Genomic DNA, 26,449 nt, shown 5'->3' with positions numbered 1-26,449 from the left:
TAAAACAGCATATAAAAAAAAAAAAAAATAGAAAAAACAGTGGGGTTGTATTGGTGTATGTGCGAGTAAAAATTTATGTTTTATAAATAAAATATAACATACAAAAAAAAAAATATGATTTTTTACTAAATATACCCCACTCCAAAATGTTGTAGTTTAAACTGTGAATAAATATTTTATTTATATATTTATTATTTAATTTATTTTGTAAATTGTTTAATTTTATCTTGAAGAGAATTAATTTGAATTAAAGTTGAGGGTGAGATATTTAATTCTTTTTGTAATAATTTTTCAGAGTTTACAAAATTTTTAAGATTAAATTCTACAACGGCTAAATAGAAATTTGTTAATGAAAGTTTGGAATTACTAACGATGGTTTCTTCTAGGAGGGTGAATGCATTTTTCATATCATTGTTGTATTGTTTCATATTACTATTTGTTAATTTACTTCCAGATACAATGAGAATTGCTTTTAATAGTTTAATGATTGTATTATCTGAAATATTTGGTTGTTCGTTTGCCATTTGTTGATCTAATAGTTTATTTGCTTCTTTAAATTTCTTTTGAATAATTAAAATTCTAATAATTTTACATAATGTTGTTGAATATAAACCTATATTATTATTATTATTATTATTATTGTTATTATTACTACTGTTCAACAAGTTATTTTTTAAAATTAAAAGTGATCTATTTAAACATAATAGTGATAGTTCTAAAGAGTCATTTGATTCATAAATATCCGAGATTTGGTGGTAGGTTTCAATTGAGTTTGGTTCAATTTTTAAAGAGTTCTTTAAAATTGTTAATGCTTGATCTTTTTCATTGTTTCTGAGATGGAATTTGGCCTGTAATGATAAAAGTACTGATTGCTTTAATGGATCTGCTTTAAACTCTTTTAATTGGGATTCTAATTTTTCTTTGAATAATTGTGGGTTTAATACGATTAAAAATTCTAATTCGATGATATCTTGTTGGAATTTTAATTGAGAGTCACCATTAATTTCAGATTTACATTTATATTGTACAGTATTCCAACATGCTTTGACATTTTCCCAATTTTCATTAATTTCATCGGTATTGTTGTTATCATTGGATGAGGCTACGGTGTAGATGGAACGCCAGTAAATTAAATTTAATAAATTTAACCATGGTTCTGATAGTGATGGATTTGAATGGATGATACGTTTCATAATAGAAATGGCGCTATCTAATGATTTGTTATATGGTGACTGTTGTTCGAAAAGATGGGCTTTGGCTAAAATCTCTAAATCGTGAACTGATGGACCTAATTCGACTTTATGATTTGGACCAATTGAAAGTTGACCCATACCAGAGTATTCATAGTTTGATGTTTTTTTGTTTAATGAGTGACCTAATAGTTTCAATGGTAAGTTAAGTGGATCTTCTTTTTGATGGAATTGTAATTCTAATTCAGCTAAAGCGGTCCAACCTTGTTCATCATTTGGGAATAAATGAACAGCCTTCTCTAATTCTCTTTTGGCATTTTCAATATCGTTATTATTTAAAACATGGATTTGAGATAAAAGTAAATAGCTTTCGATTTCTAAATCTTTGACTGTGTCTTGTAATCTCTTTAGGGTCTTGATAGCCATATCATATTTCTTGAATGAAACATAAACGGATGCCATGAAGTACCATGCTTTATAAAATTTACTATCGATTGTAATGATTGCTTCTAAAGTTTTGATAATTGTATCAAATTGTTTACTATTATCTTTTGAACTAAATTGAACTTTTGCTAAAATTAATAAAAGATTTTGCTTTCTTAAATTATTGAATGTTTGTTGTGATGTTTGAGATTGCTTTGGTAATAATGTAATTGCTTTTTTAATTGAATCAATTGATAAATCAGTTTTATCCAATTTACAATAAATTAAACTAAATAATTCCCATAATAAACTATTTGAAAGTGAGTTTTTAGTTTTGCAATCATTATCGTTTATGTAAGGTTTGAGGGTTTCGAGTGCTTGTGCATATTTGTTTTGGTTGTATTGTGATCTTGCTAAATTAATTGAGATATATTTGATTTTTTCTTCTTTTTTAAAGATAATATTATTATTTTTACCAAAATTTACAGACTTATCTTTAAAAAGTATGGAGCCAATAGATATTTGATTGCTATTGTTAATTTCCATATCTTTTTCTTCATCTACCCCTACTGGAATACCGGTACCGATACTATTGCTATCTTGATTATTTAATAATAGCTGTAAAGCATCTTGAAAGTATTTTTCAGAGCTTGTATAGTCTTTTTGATTACTGTAGACCAAACCTAAACAATTATTTGCTTCGACTGATTTTGGATTCATTTCGACATACTTGTATAATACAGAGAATGATGTTTCACTATATCCTCCAAGCATTGATGTTATACCATAGCCTAATAAACCTTCGCCGATTGGTGATGAGTCTAATTCGTTGTCAATAAAATTATAGTCATCGATTGGTTGCTCTTTTTCATTATTGCCACTTTCAGTGTTGTGGTTTATAATTGATGATTTAATTTCATTTAATAAACCTTGAATTGACCATGATGTTGCAGAGTCAATATTATTATTCTTTGCAATCATTAAGGATTTTTCTGATAGTTCAAAGAAACCATATTGTAAATATAAAAGTGTTAAGTTGTTATATGGTTCAGATTTTGAAGAGTCCAATTGAATCGATCTGATGAAGGCATGTTGACTTTGTTCTGGGAAATTATCCATCAGAGTTACACCTAATAAATTCCAAAGTCTAAAATCGTTTGGTGATAAATTGATCGACTCAATAATACATTTGATTGATGATTTCAATAAATTATCAGTTTCCTCTAAGGTGATTGCTTTGGTGGTTGGTGAGGATGTGCTATTTGATTTTTCTTGTTGTAATTTTAATTTTAATTGATTTTTATAAATAATATATTGATTGTAGTAGCCAATTGAAAGATCTTGAAGTGATGAGGCATTTGAATGAATTTTAACACATTTAAAGTAGGCTTCAGATGATTGTTTTGATTTTTCAACTTTTGAAACTTGATCATTAACTGGTAAATTCAAGTAGAAACCACAAATATCACCATATAATCTCCAAAGACTATGGAATTCTGGTTCTTTTTCTAATGCAGCTTTGACTGATTCTTCGGCAATCTTTAAGAGTTTTAATGCTTCGGTGAAATTTCTATATTTAAAATTATCTTTTGATAGCTCTAATAAACACTCGGCCTTACCTTTTAATGATGGAACATTATTTTCGATTTGAGCTAAAACACGGTCATACTCTTGAACGGCATCACTATAGAGTGCTAATGTTTTGCTAAGAGTTGCAATTTGGAAATTGATATCAGAGGCTACACGATGTTCACTATCTAAAATTTCTTCAGCCTTTCTTAATGATTTTAATGAGGCTACATATTTAAATTGACGTCTATAGGCTTCAGCTAATGCACGCCAATAGGATTCATTATTTGGCTCACCTTTGATAGCAGCTAATAATGATACTACTGATCCATGGGTATCTTTATTATCCATTTGGTAGATGGCCAGTCTGTAATAAGCCCATGAGCACTTTGCAATATTAATTGGGAACCTTTTAACATGAGAGGTACAATATTCTGTAATTTCTTTATAGAGCGACATTACCAATGAGGTTTGACCTGCATCTGCATAAAATTGACCAAGATTAAAACCAGCCTCAGCATTTAATATATCCAATGATAAACTCTTTTGATAACATTTTTTTGATCTTTCTTTATCGGTGTCCTTATAAATGGTACCCAACTTTGCGAATGTATCTGAAAAATTTGGGTTAAGTTTTGCTGATTTTAAGAGTGATTGGGTTGCTTCAGTTTTATCTTGAGTGGTAGCCAAACAGATTAAACCTAACACATAAAGATTTAAATAGGTCTCTTTAATTTTGATACATTCTAAAATCATTGGCTTTGAGGTGCTTAATAGGTATTCTTTATCGTTGGCTTTAGATAAAACATCGATCCATGGTAAATAGGTTTTGGATTTAACAAGATAGTATTCTTTTGATTGATCCAAAAGAGTTTTGAATTGTAGTTTTGATTTTTCGTAATCTTTAGTTTCAAAATAGAGTTTGGCCAATTCGAAAATAATCTTTTGGTGTTGATAGGTAGGGAAGTCTTCTCTTTCAAGCAGTTTTTCAAGGGTGTTTACAGCGAAATCAAAGTTAGAATTGAAGCAAAAGGACTCAACCAAAATTAATTGAAGCTCAATATAAATACCATCAAAGAATGGGCCAACGGCTTTTTGTTTCTTTTCAAATACAATTGATGATTTCTTTATGATATCTCTTATTCTGTCATGGTTTGAGGTTGATGGAGAGGCTCTCATTTGTTCTAAATACCATTTCGATAATGCCAAATAGCCTAATAAGGAATCTGTTGAGCCTGTGTTTGAGAAACCTTTTTCAATCAATTGCTTACTTGAATCACTGTAATCGGATTTTTTTGACATGGCATAGAAACCTAAACCTATCCAACCTAAACCTCTTACTGGATATTTTGAAGTTAAAATTGTTGAAAGTCTATTAATCTCTTCGTATACTTCATCTAGTGGATCGCTACTGTTTCCTATATCCTCTTCTAATAAATTTATTAATTGTTCTAGTGAATAGCTTGGATTACCTAAAATACTATTCATACGTTGACATTCTTTATTGATTTTTTCTCTATAAATTTTTTGTTCGTTCTCTGATGTTTGATATCTTCTTTTTAATATTAAAATTTGAATATAATGATTGTAAATTCTAAGTAAGGTGTCATTATTTAAATATTTAATATTATCATCATTATTTATTAAAAAATTATATTTTGAAAGCTATTTATAATTTAAAAATTAAAATATTGGTGATGTTAATAATAATATTGGTAAAAATAATAAAAATAATAAAAATAACATTGTGATCAATGTTATTATGACTTACATCGAAATGATCACCATTTATTAATTGTTTATTTATTTCAAATTCGATTTTATCTCTTTCGATTACTTGATCAGGAGTGAGTTTTGGGCCACCAATTGACATAGCAGATTGGTTTGGATCGATGATTGGAATATTTTTTTCACGTAATTTTTCATCTACTCTTGACTTTAAAACTGATTGATAATATAAGAAATTAATATTTTCGCATTTCTCTAAAAACTTTATTTTCTCTTCATCAGATGAGCCACTGCTGTTCTCTTTCTCCACTTCTTCGATCATTGGTAAAATTAAATCTAATGCTGTTTTATAATCTTTTTGTGCAGTACTAAGGTCAATTAATTTTAATGAATATTCTTTCTTTTTTGCTAAATCAGTGGTTAACGGTAATAATTGTTTGATTATATTTGTAATTTTTTCATTTTCGTTGGTTTTGCTGTATAATTCATATAACCCCTAAAGCAACAACAACAATAAAATAGTTAGTATTTATAAACATTATTTGATTATTTTTGTGAAGCATTATATGATCAATACTTTTAATGGGGTGGGTGAATTTGGTTGTAATTTAACTGCTGCAATATATGATTTTTCGGCTTGTGTATAGTTATTTAGATTATAGTTTGCAAGACCCATAAATAAATGTATCATTGGGTTTTTATCATCATATTGTATAATTTCAGTGCAAATTTCTAACACTGTTTTATAATCTTTTTTATCTATAGCCACTCTGGCTTCTTTTAATTTATCTTTAATATAATCCATTTCGGTGATGTGAAACTTGAAAAAAACTTTTTATTTTACAAATACACCAACCAATTATATTTGTTATTATAATAATGTAATATATTTGGGAAAATAGTATTAAAAAATGAACAAACAACACACAAAATTCAGAAAATTTAAAAAAAAAATTTAAAAAAAAAAAAATTTAAAAAAAAATATTTTTATTTTTTTATTTCAAAAGTTTTTTTTTATTTAATTTGCTTTTTTTTTTTATAATTTGCTTTTTTTTTTTATTAATCATTAATTAAACCCCCTTTGGTTTTCAACATCCTCATTAATTTAAATTATAATTTAAATACCCATTCTATTTTTTTAATCAAATATAATAATACAGTTATAATACAATAATAACACAACATATGTTGATCATTTAAACATTGTTTTTTTTTGTTTTTGTTGTTCTTTTTTTTTTTTTTTTTATAAATTTCCCAAAAACCAATAATAATATTAAAAGGAATGGGTTTAAATTTCTCAATCCCAAATAATGATTTTTCATATAGAGATATAATAGAATGTATTAAAGATTCAACTAATATACATGCCTCATTAAAATTAATATTTAATAAATCAAGTTTTTTAAATATTGAGGATTATTTTGATGATACAAGTTTGGAATGCTCATACCGTAATATTGATTTATAATATAAATGATAATAAATAATAAGAAATATTAATATTTTTTTTTTTTTTTCTTTTTTTTTTTAAAAAATAGGATCAGGAAAGGATGATTTTAAATTATTTTTTACATGCATAGATTGTAATACCACAAAGTTATGTCCATTTTGTTTTATTATTGGTGATCACAAAACCCACAACTACAAAAAAGAATTACTAAATTTATCAATATGCTCATGTACATCAACATCAAAAAATAAATGCTTCAAACATAAAACTTTAAGACCTATTGATTATGGCAGATTGTTTCAAGATGAATCTTTAAGTAAAAATAAAAAAAATAAAAAAAATAAAAATAAAACAACTACAACCACAACAACCACTACAAATATTAATAATATATCACAGTTAAATAGATCCAATGATACAGAAATATTTTTACCAAATTATATTGATTATAAAAATATATTAGTTTACAGTGATAATAATAAAAACAACCTAACAGAATTATTAAAAGTCAAAAATGAAATTCATATATTTATAAGATATATATTAATATTTTTAATTGAAAAGCCTTTAAGACCAAACCAAAAAAACAATAATTTATTATTTTCTGGATATGTCGAAGTTTTAAGATTTTTAAACTATTGTGCCCGTAGATCAAAATTTATTGCAAATGTTATAGCTATGGAACTACTCTCAACCAACATCGATCTAGACTCACTTTTGGAAGTCAATGCGAGTGAATATGAAAAGATCTCACTCAAGGATATTACGTTTGAAAAAGATATTAGATTTTCAATTAGATTCAAACCAATCGAAAAAGATGTAAAAGATGAAATCCCAAATGATCTTACAGCAGACTTTGGTGAAATCTTTGTAAAAGGAACCAAAGAAGAAATGGAACAACCACAAAAAGACCCCGAAATGCCAAATTTAGTTAGCAATGATGAGGATGCTCCAAATCAATCAAATTCAAACAGCTTACCAACTAAGAGAAAATCATATATGTACAGATTCAATATATATTTTTCAAAAGACTTAAAAGAGGCACATATCGATCTTTTCAACACTCTTATCGATAGAAGCAAGACATTCAAAATTTTCTTTTATAGACACTTTTTCGACATTAACAACGATCATATTTCTCATAATAGTAGATATGACATATACATGCTAGATAAATTTTATAACGATGAAGATTTAATCTCAGTTTGGGTCAATAAAAGCAACCTTATCAAGGATATTTTATTTAACAACGCAAAATTCAACCAAGGTTATCGTAGTTTTGATCCCTTAAGATTCCTACCGGATATTATTCGTACAAATAAAAATGCCGCAATTCATTTAGTTTGTAGAGATTTCCAAAAGTTTACCACTCTTTGTATGCAATTCGAAAGCAATCCAATTAAAAAAGAAGATAGTACAGGCGAAGAAAGAATTGGAAGTATTTGTTTTACTCAAAACATTATATTTACTTTTCTCTATCTTTACAAACAACAAACACCTTTAGATCTCTTAAAATATTTTAATGCTTATCTCAGCTCATTGGACGAATGGAAACCTCAATTAAAACCAAGTAATGAACACATTCATTTCAACTATTATACCTGTTTGCCATTACTCCTATCAGCAGCTGTCATCGAAAATGAAAGTAACTATATGAATCTTCAATTGGGCTCATGGGAAAAAGCTGTCAAATATACATATTTATTGACTCGTTATTATGCTATGTCTCAAATCTCTTACTTTAATATATGTAAACACCGAACAACCTCATCTCTAGCTCGGTATCCAATACAAGGTATTGAAGTTAGTGCCACTATTAATGCTCTTCAAATTTTATCATTGATAGACTTTAAAAAAGTTCTCGATTGTTTGTTTAAAAACCCAGTTAAATTATTATTAACCGACTCGGTCGCTTACAATGCATATAATTCAACACCAACTTATTTAATCTATCGTTTCCTCTTCATTATTCTTAAAAGCAAGAATTTCTATTTCAATGGTGATTGCCACAGTAGTGGTATTCAAAACTATGAATACAAGAAAATTCTTAAATATCATATAGTTAACCTTTTACATCGTGGTATCGATGTACCATTAGACTTGGGTCGTTCCAACACTCTCCTTAGAAATTGTTCAGAAAAAGATGTCTATGATATAATTGAAGAGGTCTCGATTTCTATTGAATCCAAAGGCCTTGAAACAACTAAAAACCTTGCCATAGAATTTGACTATATAGACTCAACTCGTGTTCATAGAACCATGCCATCATTAAAAATTCAAAATAGCTCACTTACCAATAATCATCTCTTTTTACCAAGTCACTTTACACGTAAAATCAAAGATAGCTATAGGAAGTGTGTTGACGATTATTATGACTATACCAATGTTTACCACATCTTTTATTATGGTTTTCCCGGTCCAGAATATCCATTAGAATCTTTAAGAGATAATACATTTGATAGTGAAATGGGCCCAACCAAAGGAACCCCATTTAGTGTCCACAGCTCACGTTACCTCAGCCATACTCTTAAAGAGCCATTACTTTATAGATTATTATTCCGTGAATTGATCCATTCAATTTATAGTAATGCTCACCACATAGAAGAATATCCAATACCAATCATCATACATGAAGAAACCACTCAATCTAAAAAGATATCTATATCTATTGATATCCTCAAAATAATATCCTATATCATGGACTATTCTATATTAAATATGACAAGTGCTGAACTAACCCTAACCAAAAAAGAATTTAAAAGACACAGCGATTCAAAAGAAAAAACATTTTTACCTTCAACCACAAACTCATTAACTATTTTATTAGACACTCATTTAAACAATCATAAATCAAATCTATCAATCATGCAAGTGGTTTTCAAAATAATAGCGCTCAACGACGAAAGAATTCAATTTGCCCAAAGAATCAATCAAACCTATAAAAATCTAATTTCAAATAATAATAACACCAACACAAAAAAAAACTAAAAATGGTCATTTAGATTTTAATTAAATTCTTAAATTTTTTTAATAAAATTAATATATTATTTATTCATTCTGATAATATTCCTTATTGACAAATAAAATTTTTATTTTAATTTTTTTTAATTTTTCAGAAAAATATTTGATTTTTTTTTTTATTTTTCAGAATTTTTCAGTTAGTTTAAACATAAAATTAAAAAAAAAAAAATTATTTATAGTTTTTTCTGTACTAATATTAAATAATAAAATAATAATTAATATAATATAAAATAATAATAATAATAATAATAATAATAATAATCAAATTATAATTATAAATTGTAATAGTAATAAATAGTAAATTAATAAAAATTCATAAGGTTATATAATTGATAAATTATATAATTATATATACATACAAAAATGACTGAATATATTGATAGAAATCAATCATATGAAAAAAGAAACTCAACAATGTTTGCTCACGATATTACAATTGAAGATTGTAGAGAAGCTATTAAAGGTGTAGCTGGTTTTCGTGAAACTCTTAAAAATGGTTTAGTTTGTTTCAATTATGACTTTTGTTTTAGAGATTCATTCCCAAATCCAGATAAAGAATCAGATTCAAAAAAAGCATTTTTACATAAAGTAAGAAGAGAATGTAGAGGTATTATTTTCGAAGAAAAAACAGGTAAAATTGTTTGTAGAAAGTTACACAAGTTTTTCAATATCAATGAATTACCAGAAACTAATCAAGTAAGTAATATTAATACTAAAAGAACCTTTAAAATTTTAACATACTAATTTTTTTCTTTTTTTTTTTTATAATAATCCAGGATGATATTTTATTAGATGAAGAATTTATATTATTAGAGAAATTAGATGGTTCATTAATTGCCCCAATTAATATTGATGGTTCACCAGCTTGGGGCTCAAAAGCAGGTATTACAGATCTTACTACAAGAATTGAAGGTCATATCAAAAAGAAATTAGAAGAAGAAACCAAATACGACGAATTTGCCAAGTATTGCTTCGAAAAAGGTTATACACCATTATTCGAGTGGTGTTCAGTTCTTAACCAAATTGTATTATTTTACCCAGTCGATAAATTACACTTAATTGCAATGAGAAATATGCTCACAGGTGATTATTTAACACATTCAAAGATGGTTGAAGCCGCCAAACCATTTAATGTACCAGTCGTTGAATGTGTAGATATTAAGAACCATCCACAATTTGTCGAACTCTATAAAGAACTTTCATCCAATGGTGCAGACCACGATAACCTTGTTAAGACTGGTGCTAAAAGAATCTTAGAATTAGTTCAAAAAATCCCACAAGTAGAAGGTTATATTTTAAAATTTGACAGCGGTAGAACATATAAATTAAAAACCAATTGGTATTTCGAATTCCATGGTATTGCTACAAATAATTATTCACACGAAAAAGATGTTTTCCACTTAATTTTAAATGATGGTTTAGGTGCAATCGATGATTTAATCAGTAAACTTGCTGCCACAGGTCAAGTCCCAGAAAGATTCTTTAGAATTCAAAATTTTGCTAAAGAGGTTTTAAGCAGAGTCGAAGAGCTCTCCTATAAAGTTATAGAGTTTATTATCAAGGCAAAATCAGAAGGTAAAATGCGTAAAAATATTTCAAATGATAACTCAATTTCAAACAATTTCAAGAAAATGGTTTTCTCTTTCTATGATACAATCGAATATAATCACGACCCAAAAGCACATATCGGTAAAGTTTCAAAATCAATTCAAGAAAAATTAAAATTACTTTGTTTTAATTCAAATAAATTAGATGAAGTCAAAAAAATATTAGGAGGAAATTTAGATTTCAAAGATTAATTAAACTACAAATAAATTATATATATTTAAAAAAAAAAAAAAAATTTTGTTTTTAAATTTTTTATCTAAATTATCATATTTTTATTTTTATTTATTTTTATACCAAATCTATAAAACCATTCACATAATGGATATATGTGATTAATCATGATTACACCCATATATTAAAAATAGGTTTATTTCGAATCAACTCGATTCTTTTCTTACAACAAATAATGGAATCTCTTGGAAGAAGGCCAAATTTGGAATTTTATTTGGAAATAAAAAAAATAATTTTTAATTTTTTTTTATTTTTTTTTTAATTTTTTTTTTATTTTTTTAAGTTTTAATTTTTATTTTTTTATTTTAATTTTATTATTTTTTTATTTTATTTTTTATTATTTTTAATATTTATAATTAATAATTCTCAATGTTTATTGTAATAAATAAAGTTTTTTAAAAATAAACAGTAATAGTATAAAAAAAAAATTTTTTTTTTTTAATAGTTTTTTTTTTTTTTTTTTTCAATCCGATAAATAATAACAGTAATAACAATAACTTTTAAATAAAATAGTGTTAATAGTTATAAATTAATATTTAAATATAATATAAAATAGTTCTTTAAAATGGAAAATATACCCGATTTTCTATTAATTGATATAATTGAATGTTTTAATAATAATACCAATTTTGATTGTTATTTTAAAAAACAACAGTACTTAATAAATAAATACCGACAAAATAATAATAGTTTTATCGAATCATTCATCATCGAGCATTTCAAAGATATTGATCATGTATTCAAATTGGTTCATATACATTTAAATAGTATTATTTCAAAAGATTCAAGAAAACAGTTGGTAAAACAAGATATAATAGATAAAGTGTTCAATAGCACATTCACTCCGTTATGTCAACTAGAGGCTAGTGTAATTTATTCACAATTTGTAAATAATCGAAAATTTAAATTTTTCACTGTAAATAATGAAGTTTATAAAAAAAACATAGAAGAAATAAATAACACAAAATCAATTGCATATAATAATATAATTTCAGACTACAATAAATCATTTGATCAATTTATTTTAAAACAGCAACAGCAACAGCAACAGCAACAGCAACAGCAACAGCAACAGCAACAGCAACAGCAACATCAACATCAACATCAACATCAACATCAACATCAACATCAACATCAACATCAACATCAACAGCAACATCAACATCAACCCCAACAACCACACCATCAAACCCCATCTCATCCATTTAGATTTCATCATCCCCATCACCATCGTTCGCATCACCATCCCCATCATTATCACTCTCCCCATCATTCTCCTTTTTTTCCTCCACCATTTCAATGTAAAACTCCCCCATTTCAATGTAAAGCTCCCCCATCAAATAATACAACAAACAATAATCCAAATAATACAACAAACGCAAATACAACAAACACAAACAAAACAAATTCAGTAAATACTTCAACAAATACAAATTCTCAAAAATCAAACCAATCACAATTTAATGAAATCGAAATTGAAAATTTAAAAGAAAAAGTTTCATTAAAAAAAATTTTCGAAAAACCAAATACAAACGATGTTTTAAATAATTTAAATTTTATTTTGGAGAATAATAATAGCAAAAAAGTTGTAAAAAAAGGAAAGGAGAAAAAGATATATTTAATGCGTAGTATAGTGACATTCAACAAACAACATTTTGACCAATTTATTCAAGAAATAAAATCACAAATAGATATCGAACTTTTAAAGGTGTTAAACAAACAAAGTCAAATTAATGATGGTGTAATTAAAACAATTAGTACAATTATAGTTGAAATAGCATTTTTATTAGAGTTTAATAGATTTTATACAAGACATTGCATCTCAAACTCTTTGTTTTTACCAAAGAGATTAGCAAAACTATTGGTGTTTGACAGTAATTTACTTTTGGATACCTATAACTCCAGTCCCCATTGTGCTCCATTAAAAATACCGGACCTATTAAAGATCGACAACAATTTGGGTAAAGATGAAAGTGGAGGTAATATTTCATTGGGAAGTGATTTTCAGTTTTTAAAGAATAACGTCCAATTTAAAGTTAAAGCTTTCGAAATTTCAAAAAAAAGTAATATAATATCAGTTGCAAATAGATTGGCTATTCAAGTTCAAGAATTATTAAAACAATCATCAAGTTCAATTTTACCATCAGTTATTTCAAAAACTTTATCTTCAATATTATTAGACGAGTCTGATGAGTCTGATGACGAGCAACAAGAACAACAGGAGCCATCATTTCAACATACTATACCAACTGTACAATCACCAACCTCAACACCTCAATCACAAAAAGATTCATGTAAATCACCCCTATATTCAGATGACCAAGATGATAGTTTAGAGCATTTGGAATATGAAGATATAGAGCTATTAAATGATATTTTAAAATTTAAAAGTTACTGTAGTAATAATAATAGTTGTAATAAAAATAATGATAAAATGATAATAGATGATAATAATAGTAATAATAATAGTTCAAAAAATAATATAGATAGTGATAATTCAATATATAACATAGTAAATAGAACAAACATAGTCATCGATAAAGAATACCCAAGGTTTATTTTAGATATTATCAAAAGATTACAGTATTTAAATAATGAAGGTTACGATATAGATGAAAAAGAAATTATAGCACTTAAAAAAAGAATATTAAAAGACAATCTTAGAAAATATAGGTTATATATTTTTAATTATATTCAATATTTTAGTCAACTGCAATACCAACAAAAATATCAACAAAATATTGAAATTGTAAATATATCAAACTCAATTCTATTAGCAAACCAATTGGTTCAATTCACAAATTCTCTGGTGTGTCAGAATCAATCATTAAAAACCTACAGTTTTGAAAAGCTAAATCAAATTTTAAGATCGAACTACCAAACAAATGAATCTTTATTTTTATTTGGCTCATTTATTAGCGGTATTTCAATTGATGGTAGTGATTTAGATGTATGCCTTCCAATTGTCGAATTTGGCTGTGATTCAAATGATGAAAAATCAAATAATAGTAATGGTTTTTCTCATCAACCATTCCATCCACATCATCATCATCATCATCATCAACACCATTATCCAAAAGATGAAAAAGATCATGAAGAACGTCGTCAAGCTGTTAAACTTTTTAAACATGAATTTAAAAAAGTATACAAGAAAATTTCAGATATTTTAACAAAGAATGGTTATGTTATTCACGAAAAGAGATTAGCATCAAAGGTTCCAATTTTAAGATTCCAAGATAAAGAAACCGATGTTTTCTTTGATCTATCATTACATAAATCATCGGTAGGTTTACAAAATTCGTTATTGCTCAAAGAATATGTGGACATAGATGAAAGATGTAAACAATTAATTATACTTGTAAAATGGTGGGCCTCACAAAAAAATTTAAACGATGCATCAAAGGATTCATTCTCTTCATTTTGCTTGTCAAGTATGGTAATTCATTTCCTTCAATCTTTATCTCCACCAGTTTTACCAATTCTACACGAACCAAAACCTCATCAAGTTAACCAATTCTCCAAATTTAAAGTTGATCAAGTTATTAAAGAACATCATAGTTACCAGGTTAAATATTATGATTGGAAAACTTTAAATTTTGACCCATCACAAAATCAATCGACCCTCTATCAACTCTTTCACCAATTCTTTAAATATTACATGGCATTTGATTATAATAATTGTATAGTTAGTATTAAAACACCCGACATCAATCAAAAGCAAAACTATTATCAGCAACATCAACATTATTTCCACAAGCACAACAAAAAATGTAAAAGAGGTTCAATGTTTATGGTTCAAGATCCTTTTATTGAAAAAAATGTAGCCAGATCTATTACTATGGAAGTTTTTAACAATACTCTTGTAGAGTTTTCTTTAGCTGAATACCAATTAAAACTATTATCAAATGATATGTTTAATATTTTATTAAATAAAAACTTTTCGATATCTTTAAATGAATAAAAATTTATTTAAAAATATAAAAAATGCAAAAAAAAAAAAAAAGTTTTCTAAAATTTTATTTATTTTTATTTTATTTATACCTTTAATATTAATTTCTTATCGGTGTAATCTATTAGATATGCATTTGATTGCTCCACAAATGTAGATTCTTTGTTTATTGAGTAGTCTCTAATATCAGCACCATTAAAAGTAGCATAAAAGAAAAGATTTGGTTCATCACCCCTATATTTTTTAAATTTGGATAGGGCTACCTCATTATTATCTAAATCTGTACGCCAAAGAGTTAAATCATCTAGGGACCAGTTTAATTGAGTGTTGCATCCGATCTCCATTGGTGATGTGTCTAGGCCATCAGCATCTACAACTGTTACCATAGACGAATCTAGTTCTCCATCGAAATAAAATTTAATTGATGATGTGTGGCTATTGGCACTGCTTTCTTTTCCAACTGTAATACCGATATGCTTCCATTGGCTAACTAAAATTGGTGATTCACTGAACGAGCATTTATCAGATATACATACCTTCAAATAGAATCTCTTCCAAATTGGTGTTATTGAAATTTCGATCTTTTTTCCTCCAAATGAAATCAATTTTTTTTCTTCCAAAACATCATCATTAATTTGTAACCAAAATAATACTGTAAATCTACCATTTATTGAAGGAACATTCTTTTGTGCGATTTTGATACATGATCCACTATTTAAACTTAATATTTTTTTTTGTCTAAAGACTGAGGTTGGTTCACCAAACCTTTCTCTAAAACCATCTTCATATGCTTTTTCAATCTAAATATTTAATTAAAAAAGTTGTTAATATTAATAACAATTTATAAATAAAATTTTTATAAATAATATTTTTATAAATACATACATCTAATTTTGAAAGTTGCTTGTTTACCTCCATACAAACTCTGCAATCTGAGTCATAAAACATACAACGTTCATATTTTTCAATGAATGATTTGGGTAATGGTTTCTTTTTCCAGTTGAAATATTCGTTATATGCTGTTTCATTGTCTGCCAAAAACTTTAAATAGTCAGCTAAATCCTTTGGAGATTTGAAATCATCAGTCTTGATAATACTCTTCTCTGGTACCCATTCATCTATATTTGGTGATCCCATATAAATAGGTATACTTCCACTCCTATAAATTGTTATATTAATAAAACGTATAATAAGGCCAAAATGAAAACATTATTATGATACTTACAATAATGATGTGTATACTTTTTCTGTTACATAATCTGTAATATTGTTATTTTCAAACGCCAATGAAAATTTGTAAGTTGATAAAACCTTTTCTTTAATTTTTAAAGAGTCACCAAGATCAGCAAATACTTCGTGTGGGAAATCTTTAGAATCCAAGTCCCTATTATGTAAACAACTGCCCAAAGCATCTACTTGCATATGCTTCATCATATCAATGATATAACAGGTACGGTAAATGGCACCTCCACTATTACAATTTGTAGACATAAAACCAACTAGTTTGTTTTTCTTTTTGAATGGTACAGGCTCACGTAAGAAATTACTGATATTTCCACCCTCACCACTACCCCAACTGCAAGCAAAAGTTGATTGTACTTGATCGCTGTGTCTAAATGTATTGTTTATATCCATATGTCTAAGATACCCATTGTGGCCAACTAAGGGAAAATACTTTTCGTGTTCATAGCCAAAATTGATAAACAATTGACCAATCTCTTTTTGTGGGAAATAAGGTGGATCTTTTAAAAATGTATATGACCAACTTGCAAATGGTTGACCTTCAAATAAAATAGCATCAACTTCTGATTGAAAAATTCTATCATTTCTATATAAACAATTAACTGGGCATTTCTTCTTTTTTACATGTTGACCTAAATAATTTGGTAATGTGAAATCCTGTGTTCCATATCCAGCCCATGAAAATCCACTCCATAATAAAACACTTATATTTTTGGTTTCTTCTGCTTTTTTTGTTGTTTTTGTTGTATTTGTTGTATTTGTTGTATATGATCCTGTTGTTGTAGTGTTAACATAATTTATAATTTCATTTTCAAATAATAATATAATTATTGATAATAATAAGAATTTGATTTTATTTATCATTTATTTAATTTTATTTCTAATTTTATTACAAATTATTTTTATAAAAGTTTTATTAATAATTTTATTATTATAAAAAATAATTATTTGAAAAAAACACTATAAAATTTAATTTTTTTAAAAATTAAAAATAATATTACTATATTAGTTATTATTACTATTATAATTATTTGTGCGCAAAATGTTATTTATATATTGTGTTAAGTGATAAAAAATTTTTGATTATTGCACATATTATAACTGTTTGAAACATTTAAAAAAATTTTAAAAAAAAAAAAATAAATTAAATAAAAAAAAAAAAAAAAAAAAAAATATTTTTAAAAATTTTCATTTACAAACACAACCCCCCATAGCACATTATAAAAAACATCTATTTTAAAATGTTAAAAAAAAACAATTACACCCTTTTCAATAAATCAAACAAATGTATATGTATAAATTTATATATTTAATAGCAATAGTTTACTTTATTATAAAAGTAATAATCCAAAATTTTGATATTGTTTTTATATGAAAAATTTATCACATTTAAATAATGATTAAAATTAAAATATATTTATAGAGAAATAACACTTTATATTATTAATCTTTTTCAACCAAATAAAGTGTCAAGGTAATTATTTATTTATAAAAAAAAAAAAAAAAAATTTTATTCTATTATTATAGAATTTTTGTACCCACACTCACACATTTATTAATAAATTAGCACACACAAAACTATTTTGGAAAATAATTTTCATTTAAAAATTCAATTATTATTTTCGTTTCATTTATTTTAATTTTAAATTATATTAAAATTAAAAATCATTAAAAAAAAAAAAAAAAATTGAAAAAAAATTTTTAATAAAAATTTTATAAAAATAAAATAATCATTGTCATTTCATTTTATTTTATAATTAATAACTGGTGGTTTAACAAGTCTCCTATTAAATAAATAATATAGAAATAGGGGAAGAAAAAAAAAAAAAAAAAAAAAAAAAAATTAATCAAAAAATAAATTTGTTTTAAGCCAAATTTTGTGTGTTTGTGTGTTCAAATTATAATAAAATCATAATAAACAAAGAAATAAAAGAAATCATATTAATAGATAAAGATATATCAATCAGGTGTAAGTGTTTAAAAAAAAAAAAGTCAATATATAAACCACGTAGAGAGACCATTAAATTTTAAACAATTTTTTTAATAAAAAAAAATAAAAAAAATAAAAATAAAAACTCAAAAATAATTTTTTTTTTTTAATTAATAAAAATATCAATCTATTTTTATAACAGTATCTCAACTCCCAGAAAAAAAACCTGTAAACCTCTCAGAGTTTTTATAATAATTTTTCTTAAATTTTAAAAAATAGAAAATTTTAATAATAAATACAATTAATTTTAATAATAAAAAAAAGGTGGCATATTAATATTTTTTTTTTTTTTGTTTATTATTTTTCTCAAAAGCTTTGTAAATAATTTCTGTAAATAAAATATATAAATAATTATAAATATCCTAAATATAAATAATAATAAAACCAAAAAAATTATAATAATACTTTTCAAACTAAAACTGTAAAATAATAATAAAATAAAAATAGTCAATCATATATGTATATAAAATAAAATGGTATCATTCGAAAGTTTAATAAATAAAATAAAAAAGAAAAAAAAATTATTACCAAAAAAAATAAATATAGGTAATCATAATAATAATCAACAACAATGCGAAATTAAAAAAAAATGTACAGAAAAAAAGAAATCGAATTGGATATCGACAACCAAATATACTGTTCTTACATTTCTTCCAAAAAATATTATTTTTGAACAAGTAAGTAGAACCATCTATATAATGTTATATAGCACCATTTTTTTTTTTTTCATAAATTTTTATAAAATTTTTTTTTAAAATTTTTATAACTTAAAATTAATTCATTTTTTTTTATTTTACAGTTTAGAAAATTCACAAATTTATATTTCTTAGTTATTTTAATTTTATCATGGATTCCACAAATAACACCAGTTACTCCTGGACCAAGTTCAATTAATTTAGCTATTGTATTATTAATTAACGCTGTAAAGGAAGCATATGAAGATTTTGTAAGTAAATTTATTGTAAAAAAAAAAAAAAAAGAAAAATTTTCTAATATTTTTAATTTTAAATATTTAGCGTCGATACCAAAGTGATAAAAAGATCAATAATCAAATTTGTAAAGTTATAGAAAACAATGTTATAATAGAAAAGTTTTGGAAAGACTTGGGTGAAGGTGATATTGTATTAATTGAAGACGGCCAACAATTCCCAACAGATTTAATAATTTTAGCTAGCTCAGGTGAATCATCTCCAGGCCATTGTTATATAGAAACAAGCAACTTAGATGGCGAAACTAATTTGAAATATAAACAAGCACTATTGGAAACCAATAGTATTTTAGTTGAATCGAATAGCATCGCAACCAATAACACCTCATTAGAATCATTCCAATTTTTTAAAGACAATGAATCAATCATCGAATGTGAAGCACCAAGTGTCAATTTAAATAAATTTGATGGTACTATTCAATTAAAGAATGGAGATATATCAACAAAATATCCATTAACCATCGACCAGCTTTTAGTTAGAGGCACTACTTTAATGTCAACTAAATATATTTATGGATGTGTAATTTATGTAGGCCACGAAACCAAGTACATGATGAATACTATGAAAACCAGTTCAAAAAGATCAAAGTTAGAGCTTACTATGGAAAGAATTTTAATTTATCTTTTGGGCTTTCAACTACTTTTATGTTTATTTTCAACTTTAATGGGAATGAAGGGCGATATTCAATATGGTGACTCTGCTTGGTACCTCCAAATTGAACATAATATCGGGTTTGCAACTTTTCAACGTTATTTCACCTTCTTAATTCTTTTCTCTACAATTATTCCAATTTCATTATACGTAACCATGGAAATTATTAGATTCCTCCAAGTTATCTTTATAAATAAGGATAGAAAGATGTGTCACCGTGAAAATGGAGTAAAAACTTTTGCTTGTGCCAGAACCTCAAATTTAAATGAAGAGCTTGGGATGGTAGAATATATATTTTCTGATAAAACTGGTACTTTAACAAGAAATGAAATGGAGTTTAAAGTTTGTTGTATCAATGGAAAACAATATGGTAGTTTGCCAATTTCGAGCGAAGATATTTTAGAAAATGAAAATTTAGGGAATTCAATTTCAAATGATCAACAAACACCAAATAATATTAATAATAATATTTTTAATAATACCCAGACCGATCTTCGTAGAAGTAATAGTGGTTATTTACATAAAAGTAACAGTAATATTGCAAATTTAAATAATCAAAAAAACCATGTAGAGCTTTCAACATTTACAAATAAAAATTCATCGAAAAGAATTAATATTGATGTAAATATAAAGGAAAATTATGAATTTTTAGTAGCCTTAGCAATTTGTAATACAGTCGTACCAGAACATAGCGATAGTAATAGTATTTCAAGTAGCAGTGTTAGCAATGGTACAATATCTAGTAGTACTGGTAGTAATACTGATAGTTCATCCTCATCAGCATCATCCTCATCCGATAAAATCAAATATTCATCATCGTCTCCAGATGAAACCGCCTTAGTTGAGGCTGCCAGCAATTTAGGTTTCAAACTATATAATAGAACTTCAAACTCAATTACAATAAAAACTCCTCCATCTGAATGCTACCCAAATCAAGAATCTCCATTTAAAACTTTTAGTATTTTAAATGTTATCGAATTCACAAGTAACAGAAAAAAGATGTCAATTATTGTTAAAGATAACACCACAAATGAAATTATTCTCTACTCTAAAGGTGCAGATTCATCTATTTTACCATTAGTCAAGGATGCCAATAATAGCTCAAGTAATAATTTAGTAGGTGAAGTAGATACCATTATGAGCTCAACAATCTCAGATAATATTATGGAAAAGACTAAAGAAAGTTTAAGAGTTTTCTCTGTCAATGGTTTACGTACTTTATGTATTTCCAAAAGAATTTTAACTACCGAAGAATATGGAAAATGGAATGCCGAATATAAAGAAGCCAGTTTATCGATGGAGGATAGAGACGTAAAAATGGAAGAAGCATCAAAATTAATTGAATGCCAACTATCATTAATGGGCGTTACTGCTATCGAAGATAGATTACAAAAAAATGTTAATAATACAATTTCAACACTTTTAAAAGCAGGAATTAAAATTTGGATGCTTACTGGTGATAAACAAGAGACCGCAATTAACATTGGTGTTTCATGTTCATTGTTATCAGATCTAGAGTTATTAATATTGAACGAATCATCGATTGAATCTGTTAGAGCTTCAATTTTAAATTTAATTAATATTATTAATCAAGATAAATATGGAAATAATAACGATACAAATCATAATATTAAGAATAGCTTAGAAGAGCAACAATCATCACAAAATACAACACAACAAACAGATACAAGCTATGATGAATCATTAAGTACAAGTACCAGCTATAAAGGCTGCTCATCAGCTTTGGATGAGTCAAACGAAATTGATCAACAAAGCTTCACAAGTTCAAAAAAGAAAAGTAGCAAAGTAGGACAAGAAAACGATGATAAAAAAGAACAAGGAGAGGAAAAGAAATTTAATTCAGAAAAACAGTTTGGTTTGGTTATAGATGGTAATACTTTGGCTTATATTTTATTATCAAAGGAATGTGAAGATTTATTTTATAAACTTGTAAACCTTTGCAAATCATGTGTATGCTGTCGTGTAACACCTTTCCAAAAGAGTGAAGTAGTTAGAATTGTTAAGGATCGTACAAACTCAATCACACTAGCAATTGGTGATGGCGCAAATGATGTTAGTATGATTCAAAAAGCACATCTTGGTATTGGTATCAGCGGAAAAGAAGGAAGACAAGCCGTTTTAGCAAGTGACTTTTCAATTGCCCAATTTAGATTCCTATCAAGATTATTATTGGTTCACGGTAGATACAATTATAAGAGATTGTGTGTAGTAATCTGTTATTTCTTTTTCAAGAATCTTTTAAGCTGTCTTCTTCAATTTTGGTTCTCTACAAGTAATCTTTTTTCTGGTACAACCTACTATGACTCTTTAAATACAATGTTATTTAATTTAGTTTTCACTTCTTTACCAATCATAGTTTTAGGTGTATTTGAAAGAGATCTCTGTAGTAAATATTTATTAAAACACCCTCAGCTATATCAAGAAACTCAACGTGGAAAATGCTTTAACCATAAGGTATTCTGGAGTTGGATCGTATTATCAATCTATTGCAGCGCAGTAATTTACTTTTTCAGTTCCTATATTTATAATGAAAGTGCAACTGATTGGAGCGGAAAAGTTGGGGGTCTTAGAAATGTTTCAGCCTTTGCTTTTACTTGCCTTGTGTTTATTGTAAACCTACGTCTTGCAATGATTATTCAACACTGGAACTATTTAAATTTCATTTCAATTGGTCTCTCACTCTTTGCTTTCTTTTTAGTCGAATGCATTTATTCGCTTGTCTACTCATTCTTAGGCTATCGTGGTGAATTCTATCATGTTTTCTTAAAAGTTGTAGAACAGCCCATATTTTATACCTCTTTGGTCCTAGTAATATTGGTATGTTTGGTACCACCATTCACTATTAAATATATCCAAAGAAACTATCTCCCAGAACCATTAGATATTATTCAAGAAATTTCAAAATCAACTAAAAAAGAATTAAAAAAGAAAATCATTAATGTATAAACAATTCAATAATAACAATGTATATAAAGTAAACTATTTTCAAAAAAAAAAAAAAAAAAAAAAAGAAAAAAAAGAAAATATTAATTTATTGTTTTTTTTTTTTTTTTTTTAATTTATTTATTTATTTATTTATTAATTGGTTTAAAGTATTTTAAATAAAATATAAATTTAAAACTATAAAAAAATCCATATAATGTTTTATCTATTTCTTTAAATGATCTAAATAGTTTATGAAATTTTCTGTTTTTAATTGATTTTCGTGTGTATATAATTTTGAAATAGAATCATCATACTTTATAGTTGCAGGTGGAATAAGCTTATTGTCATTATTGGATTTTAAATCCAATGGCTTATTATCTTTTTTAAACTCGGATCTATCTTTGTAAAGACAAATACCCATTAAGCCTTTAGAGATAACCATATCTGTTAATTTTGAAATAAATTCTTCATTGACAAAGGTTATACAATTTTCTACATTTGCATATTGGGCATTGATTGGTTCGAATGAGTTAATTGTTGGAACAATGAATGATTTGCTTTTAACTTGGTTAATATCATTAGTTCCAAAAAGTGATTTTAAAACATTAATAGAGTTGACTCCATATGGATGATCACCAAAAGGTGCATCGACTATAGCTTCAAAAATATTTGATTTTGATTCGTTAAATTCATTTGGATTTAAAGATGATGTTAAAAATCCAACAGAGCATGGTCTTTGATATTTAGTATCGTCTTTGAAATGGTCTAGATACTTCTTTTCCCAAGTATGAACAAAGAGGGTATTTAAGCCAAAGAGGTCACAAGGAAAGCTAAGCTGATATTCTAATCTTAATGAGTCACCTTGGTATTGCTTATGTTGTTCATTGATTTCTTTATAAGCTCTACCGAGAATTAAAATTAAGCCTGGGTATTGATTTAATTGGTCTTCAATATCCCATATTAAAAGATTAAAGAGTGAGTGCATTTTGAGAATAAATTGTTTAAATTGTTTATAATCATCATTGGATGGACTGCAGTAGTTTTCGATAAATTTCAATGGGTCTTGATCCATTATATGAAATGCATGATGGTCAAATCCTGGTAAATCGCAGAATGGAACCGACTCAAATACAGATGCGGCACTGAGACACTTGTGTTGGTTCAAATGGAATTTAATATCTCTAAAGTTTTGATAAAATAATTGAGACTGAACATCATCATCTTGGTTTGAAATAATTTGAACTGAGGTATTTTGTGGGGATGAATAAAGGGAAATTTTAATACCTCCAGGTAAAAGTATCCCATAGTCATTTGGGAACTTGTTTAAACTTGTAACAGTATCTTTAGAGCCTTTACCAATACCAAAGCCAGAAAAAACTACAAAATTAATTTTATTTTTTAAGTCGCCAACTCTCATTGAAATTGGTTCGTACAAACTGTCACCAACGGGGCCGCTATATACATCAATATCCTTGCTACTTCTTTCTGCTTCTATTAACTTTTCTTGTGATCCATTACTTTTTAAAATAACTTGTTTACTAATATCAATATAAAATTGACAGTTTTTTATCCACTTACCTTCTACTTTTCCAAATGTATTATAATCTGATCCATCAATATTGATATAGTATCCTGAAATTTGAAGTTTTTCCATTTTAATTATTAGTTAAAAAATATTAATTTTATTATTATTAAAAATGAATATAAAAAAAATTTAAATAAATAAAAAAATTAAAAATTAAAAAAAAAAAAATTCAATGTTCACCCCCATTTATAATAAATAAAAATTCAAAAAAAAATAAAATTAAAAATTAAAAATTAAATTTAAATATAATTTTAATATTTTTAAATTTAAAGAAAACACAAAAAGGACAAACAAAATCTTAATCAAAAAAACAATAAATAACGTGCAAAGGAATCACAAAAAAATCAAGAAAATAAATAGAGTTCGACAATTATCGTTTCCGTTTATCTTTTTTTAAATAACCGGGAAGAAATTATCCAAAAATGAATATTTTTTTCGAAAAAAATTAAAAATAGATAAAAGTGGATAATAAAATTAAAAAAAGATAAAAAAAGGATAATAATTTATAAAAAAAAAAAAAATAGAATTGTTATAAAAAAATTCAGAAAACCTAATGTTGATGCAATCTAGTTATTTTTTGGGTCTATTTTATATTTATATTTATAATAATTTACTATTATAAAAAAAAATAATAGTAAAAAATAATTCTATGGTGATAACAAAAAAATAAAAACAACTTTTTTTTTATTTTATTAAAAATATAAAATCATATTTTTATTTTTTATAATATGATTTATATTTTTTTTTTTAAAAAATATTATATTGTCATTTTATTATTGAAGAGGTGTGAGTAAAAGACTCTTATTAATATGGTTTTGTGAAGATTTTTGAAAGGAAAATAAAAAAAATATAATAATCAATAAAATGAAAAAAATTTAAAAATTTAAATTTAAATTCAAAAAAAAAAAAAAAAAGCGCCCATAATAATTACAAAAAAATTAAAAAAAAAAAAAAAAAATGGTTAAAAAAAATAGAAAATTTTTTTTTAAAAAATAAAAAAAAAAAGGGAGGAAAAGAAACAAACTATGATGTGCGTATTTGAACTGTTATTTTGGATTTATTGGCAAATTTTAAAAGTGGATAAAAATGAATAATTTTTTTTAAAAAAAAGATAAAAAAGAGATAATATTTTATTAAGAAGTGGATAATGAACACGATAACGATAATCGGTAAAAATGGAGATAACGATAATTTTAGAACTCTAAAAATAAAAGAGGTATAAAAAAAAATGAAAGAAAAGTAAAAATAAAATTATTTTTTTATATTAAAATTATCATTTTTTATTTTTAATATTATTGAAAAAATTATTTTGATTAGTATGGTCTAATTCCCCATTTCATAAATTTTTGAATTAAAGTTTGTTAATGACTGTAAATTTCAATTTCCTTATTTTTCTTAATGGGCTTGATAAAATACTAGCTTTTTAACCAATAAGTGTTTTTGCCAATCTTAAACACTTAATTTCAAAATCAGAATCTAGTCCCTCTTCAACTATAACTTTACATTTGTAACACTCCATATTTTGTCTATATAGAGTTCTTTTTGTGTTGTTATTGGAGCTGTAGGTGGTGTTGTTAGATTGGAATTGTTGAAATTCTATTTCGACTAACCTTCTAATAATATCTCTTTGCTCATCTCGATTTGGTGATTGAATTCTGTTAAATCTATTCTCCAATTAATTTAAAAATCTTATTCTTTCTGAATTTTCCACATTTAAATAAATATTATAACTATTATTAATTATGTAATTATTTTGCAAAGTTATTATTTTTTTAAAAAAATAGTAGAATTAAATAAAAAAAAGAATTTAAAAAGTTATTGATTGAAATAAAAGAAAAGAAAAGAAAAGAAAAGAAAAGAAAGAAAGAAAGAAAAGA

General features: G+C 25.6%; 8 protein-coding genes across 8 annotated transcripts; 4 read left to right on the top strand and 4 right to left on the bottom strand.

The window, feature by feature from the left end:
* Nucleotides 1-151: 151 nt before the first annotated feature.
* Nucleotides 152-5,715, bottom strand: DICPUDRAFT_49821 (uncharacterized protein; the record flags this gene model as incomplete). The annotated part of the gene is made up of 3 exons (XM_003291394.1): nt 152-4,847; nt 4,954-5,406; nt 5,488-5,715. 3 exons carry the CDS (start codon nt 5,713-5,715, stop codon nt 201-203), a joined length of 5,328 nt encoding a protein of 1,775 aa, XP_003291442.1. The 3' UTR covers nt 152-200.
* A 477-nt stretch (nt 5,716-6,192) lies between these two features.
* DICPUDRAFT_82116 (uncharacterized protein) lies at nt 6,193-9,348 on the top strand (the record flags this gene model as incomplete). Its single annotated transcript, XM_003291402.1, has 2 exons — nt 6,193-6,361; nt 6,449-9,348. 2 exons carry the CDS (start codon nt 6,193-6,195, stop codon nt 9,346-9,348), a joined length of 3,069 nt encoding a protein of 1,022 aa, XP_003291450.1.
* Nucleotides 9,349-9,744: 396 nt separating this feature from the next.
* On the top strand, nt 9,745-11,180 carry DICPUDRAFT_156047 (uncharacterized protein; the record flags this gene model as incomplete). Its single annotated transcript, XM_003291401.1, has 2 exons — nt 9,745-10,077; nt 10,158-11,180. The coding sequence occupies 2 exons, from the start codon at nt 9,745-9,747 to the stop codon at nt 11,178-11,180; spliced, it is 1,356 nt and encodes a 451-aa protein (XP_003291449.1).
* Nucleotides 11,181-14,428: 3,248 nt separating this feature from the next.
* On the top strand, nt 14,429-14,698 carry DICPUDRAFT_13362 (uncharacterized protein; the record flags this gene model as incomplete). Its single annotated transcript, XM_003291400.1, has 1 exon — nt 14,429-14,698. A coding segment is annotated over one exon (270 nt), but the record flags the coding sequence as incomplete, so codon positions are not given.
* Nucleotides 14,699-15,255: 557 nt separating this feature from the next.
* Nucleotides 15,256-17,446, bottom strand: DICPUDRAFT_57337 (uncharacterized protein; the record flags this gene model as incomplete). Its single annotated transcript, XM_003291393.1, has 3 exons — nt 16,395-17,446; nt 16,051-16,328; nt 15,256-15,950 (listed from the first exon to the last, which is right to left on the bottom strand). The coding sequence occupies exons 1-3, from the start codon at nt 17,273-17,275 to the stop codon at nt 15,256-15,258; spliced, it is 1,854 nt and encodes a 617-aa protein (XP_003291441.1). The 5' UTR covers nt 17,276-17,446.
* A 1,428-nt stretch (nt 17,447-18,874) lies between these two features.
* Nucleotides 18,875-22,966, top strand: DICPUDRAFT_49817 (uncharacterized protein; the record flags this gene model as incomplete). Its single annotated transcript, XM_003291399.1, has 6 exons — nt 18,875-18,992; nt 19,232-19,347; nt 19,418-20,537; nt 20,697-20,738; nt 20,823-21,592; nt 21,887-22,966. Coding segments are annotated over 6 exons (3,246 nt in total), but the record flags the coding sequence as incomplete, so codon positions are not given.
* A 244-nt stretch (nt 22,967-23,210) lies between these two features.
* On the bottom strand, nt 23,211-24,641 carry DICPUDRAFT_82111 (uncharacterized protein; the record flags this gene model as incomplete). The annotated part of the gene is made up of 1 exon (XM_003291392.1): nt 23,211-24,641. One exon carries the CDS (start codon nt 24,639-24,641, stop codon nt 23,211-23,213), a length of 1,431 nt encoding a protein of 476 aa, XP_003291440.1.
* A 1,354-nt stretch (nt 24,642-25,995) lies between these two features.
* On the bottom strand, nt 25,996-26,241 carry DICPUDRAFT_156042 (uncharacterized protein; the record flags this gene model as incomplete). The annotated part of the gene is made up of 1 exon (XM_003291391.1): nt 25,996-26,241. A coding segment is annotated over one exon (246 nt), but the record flags the coding sequence as incomplete, so codon positions are not given.
* Nucleotides 26,242-26,449: the final 208 nt, after the last annotated feature.

This window comes from Dictyostelium purpureum (assembly GCF_000190715.1).
Source record: "Dictyostelium purpureum unplaced genomic scaffold DICPUscaffold_277, whole genome shotgun sequence".
NCBI classification, from domain to species: Eukaryota; Evosea; class Eumycetozoa; order Dictyosteliales; family Dictyosteliaceae; genus Dictyostelium; species Dictyostelium purpureum.
This window is presented reverse-complemented; position numbering and strand designations above follow the sequence as displayed.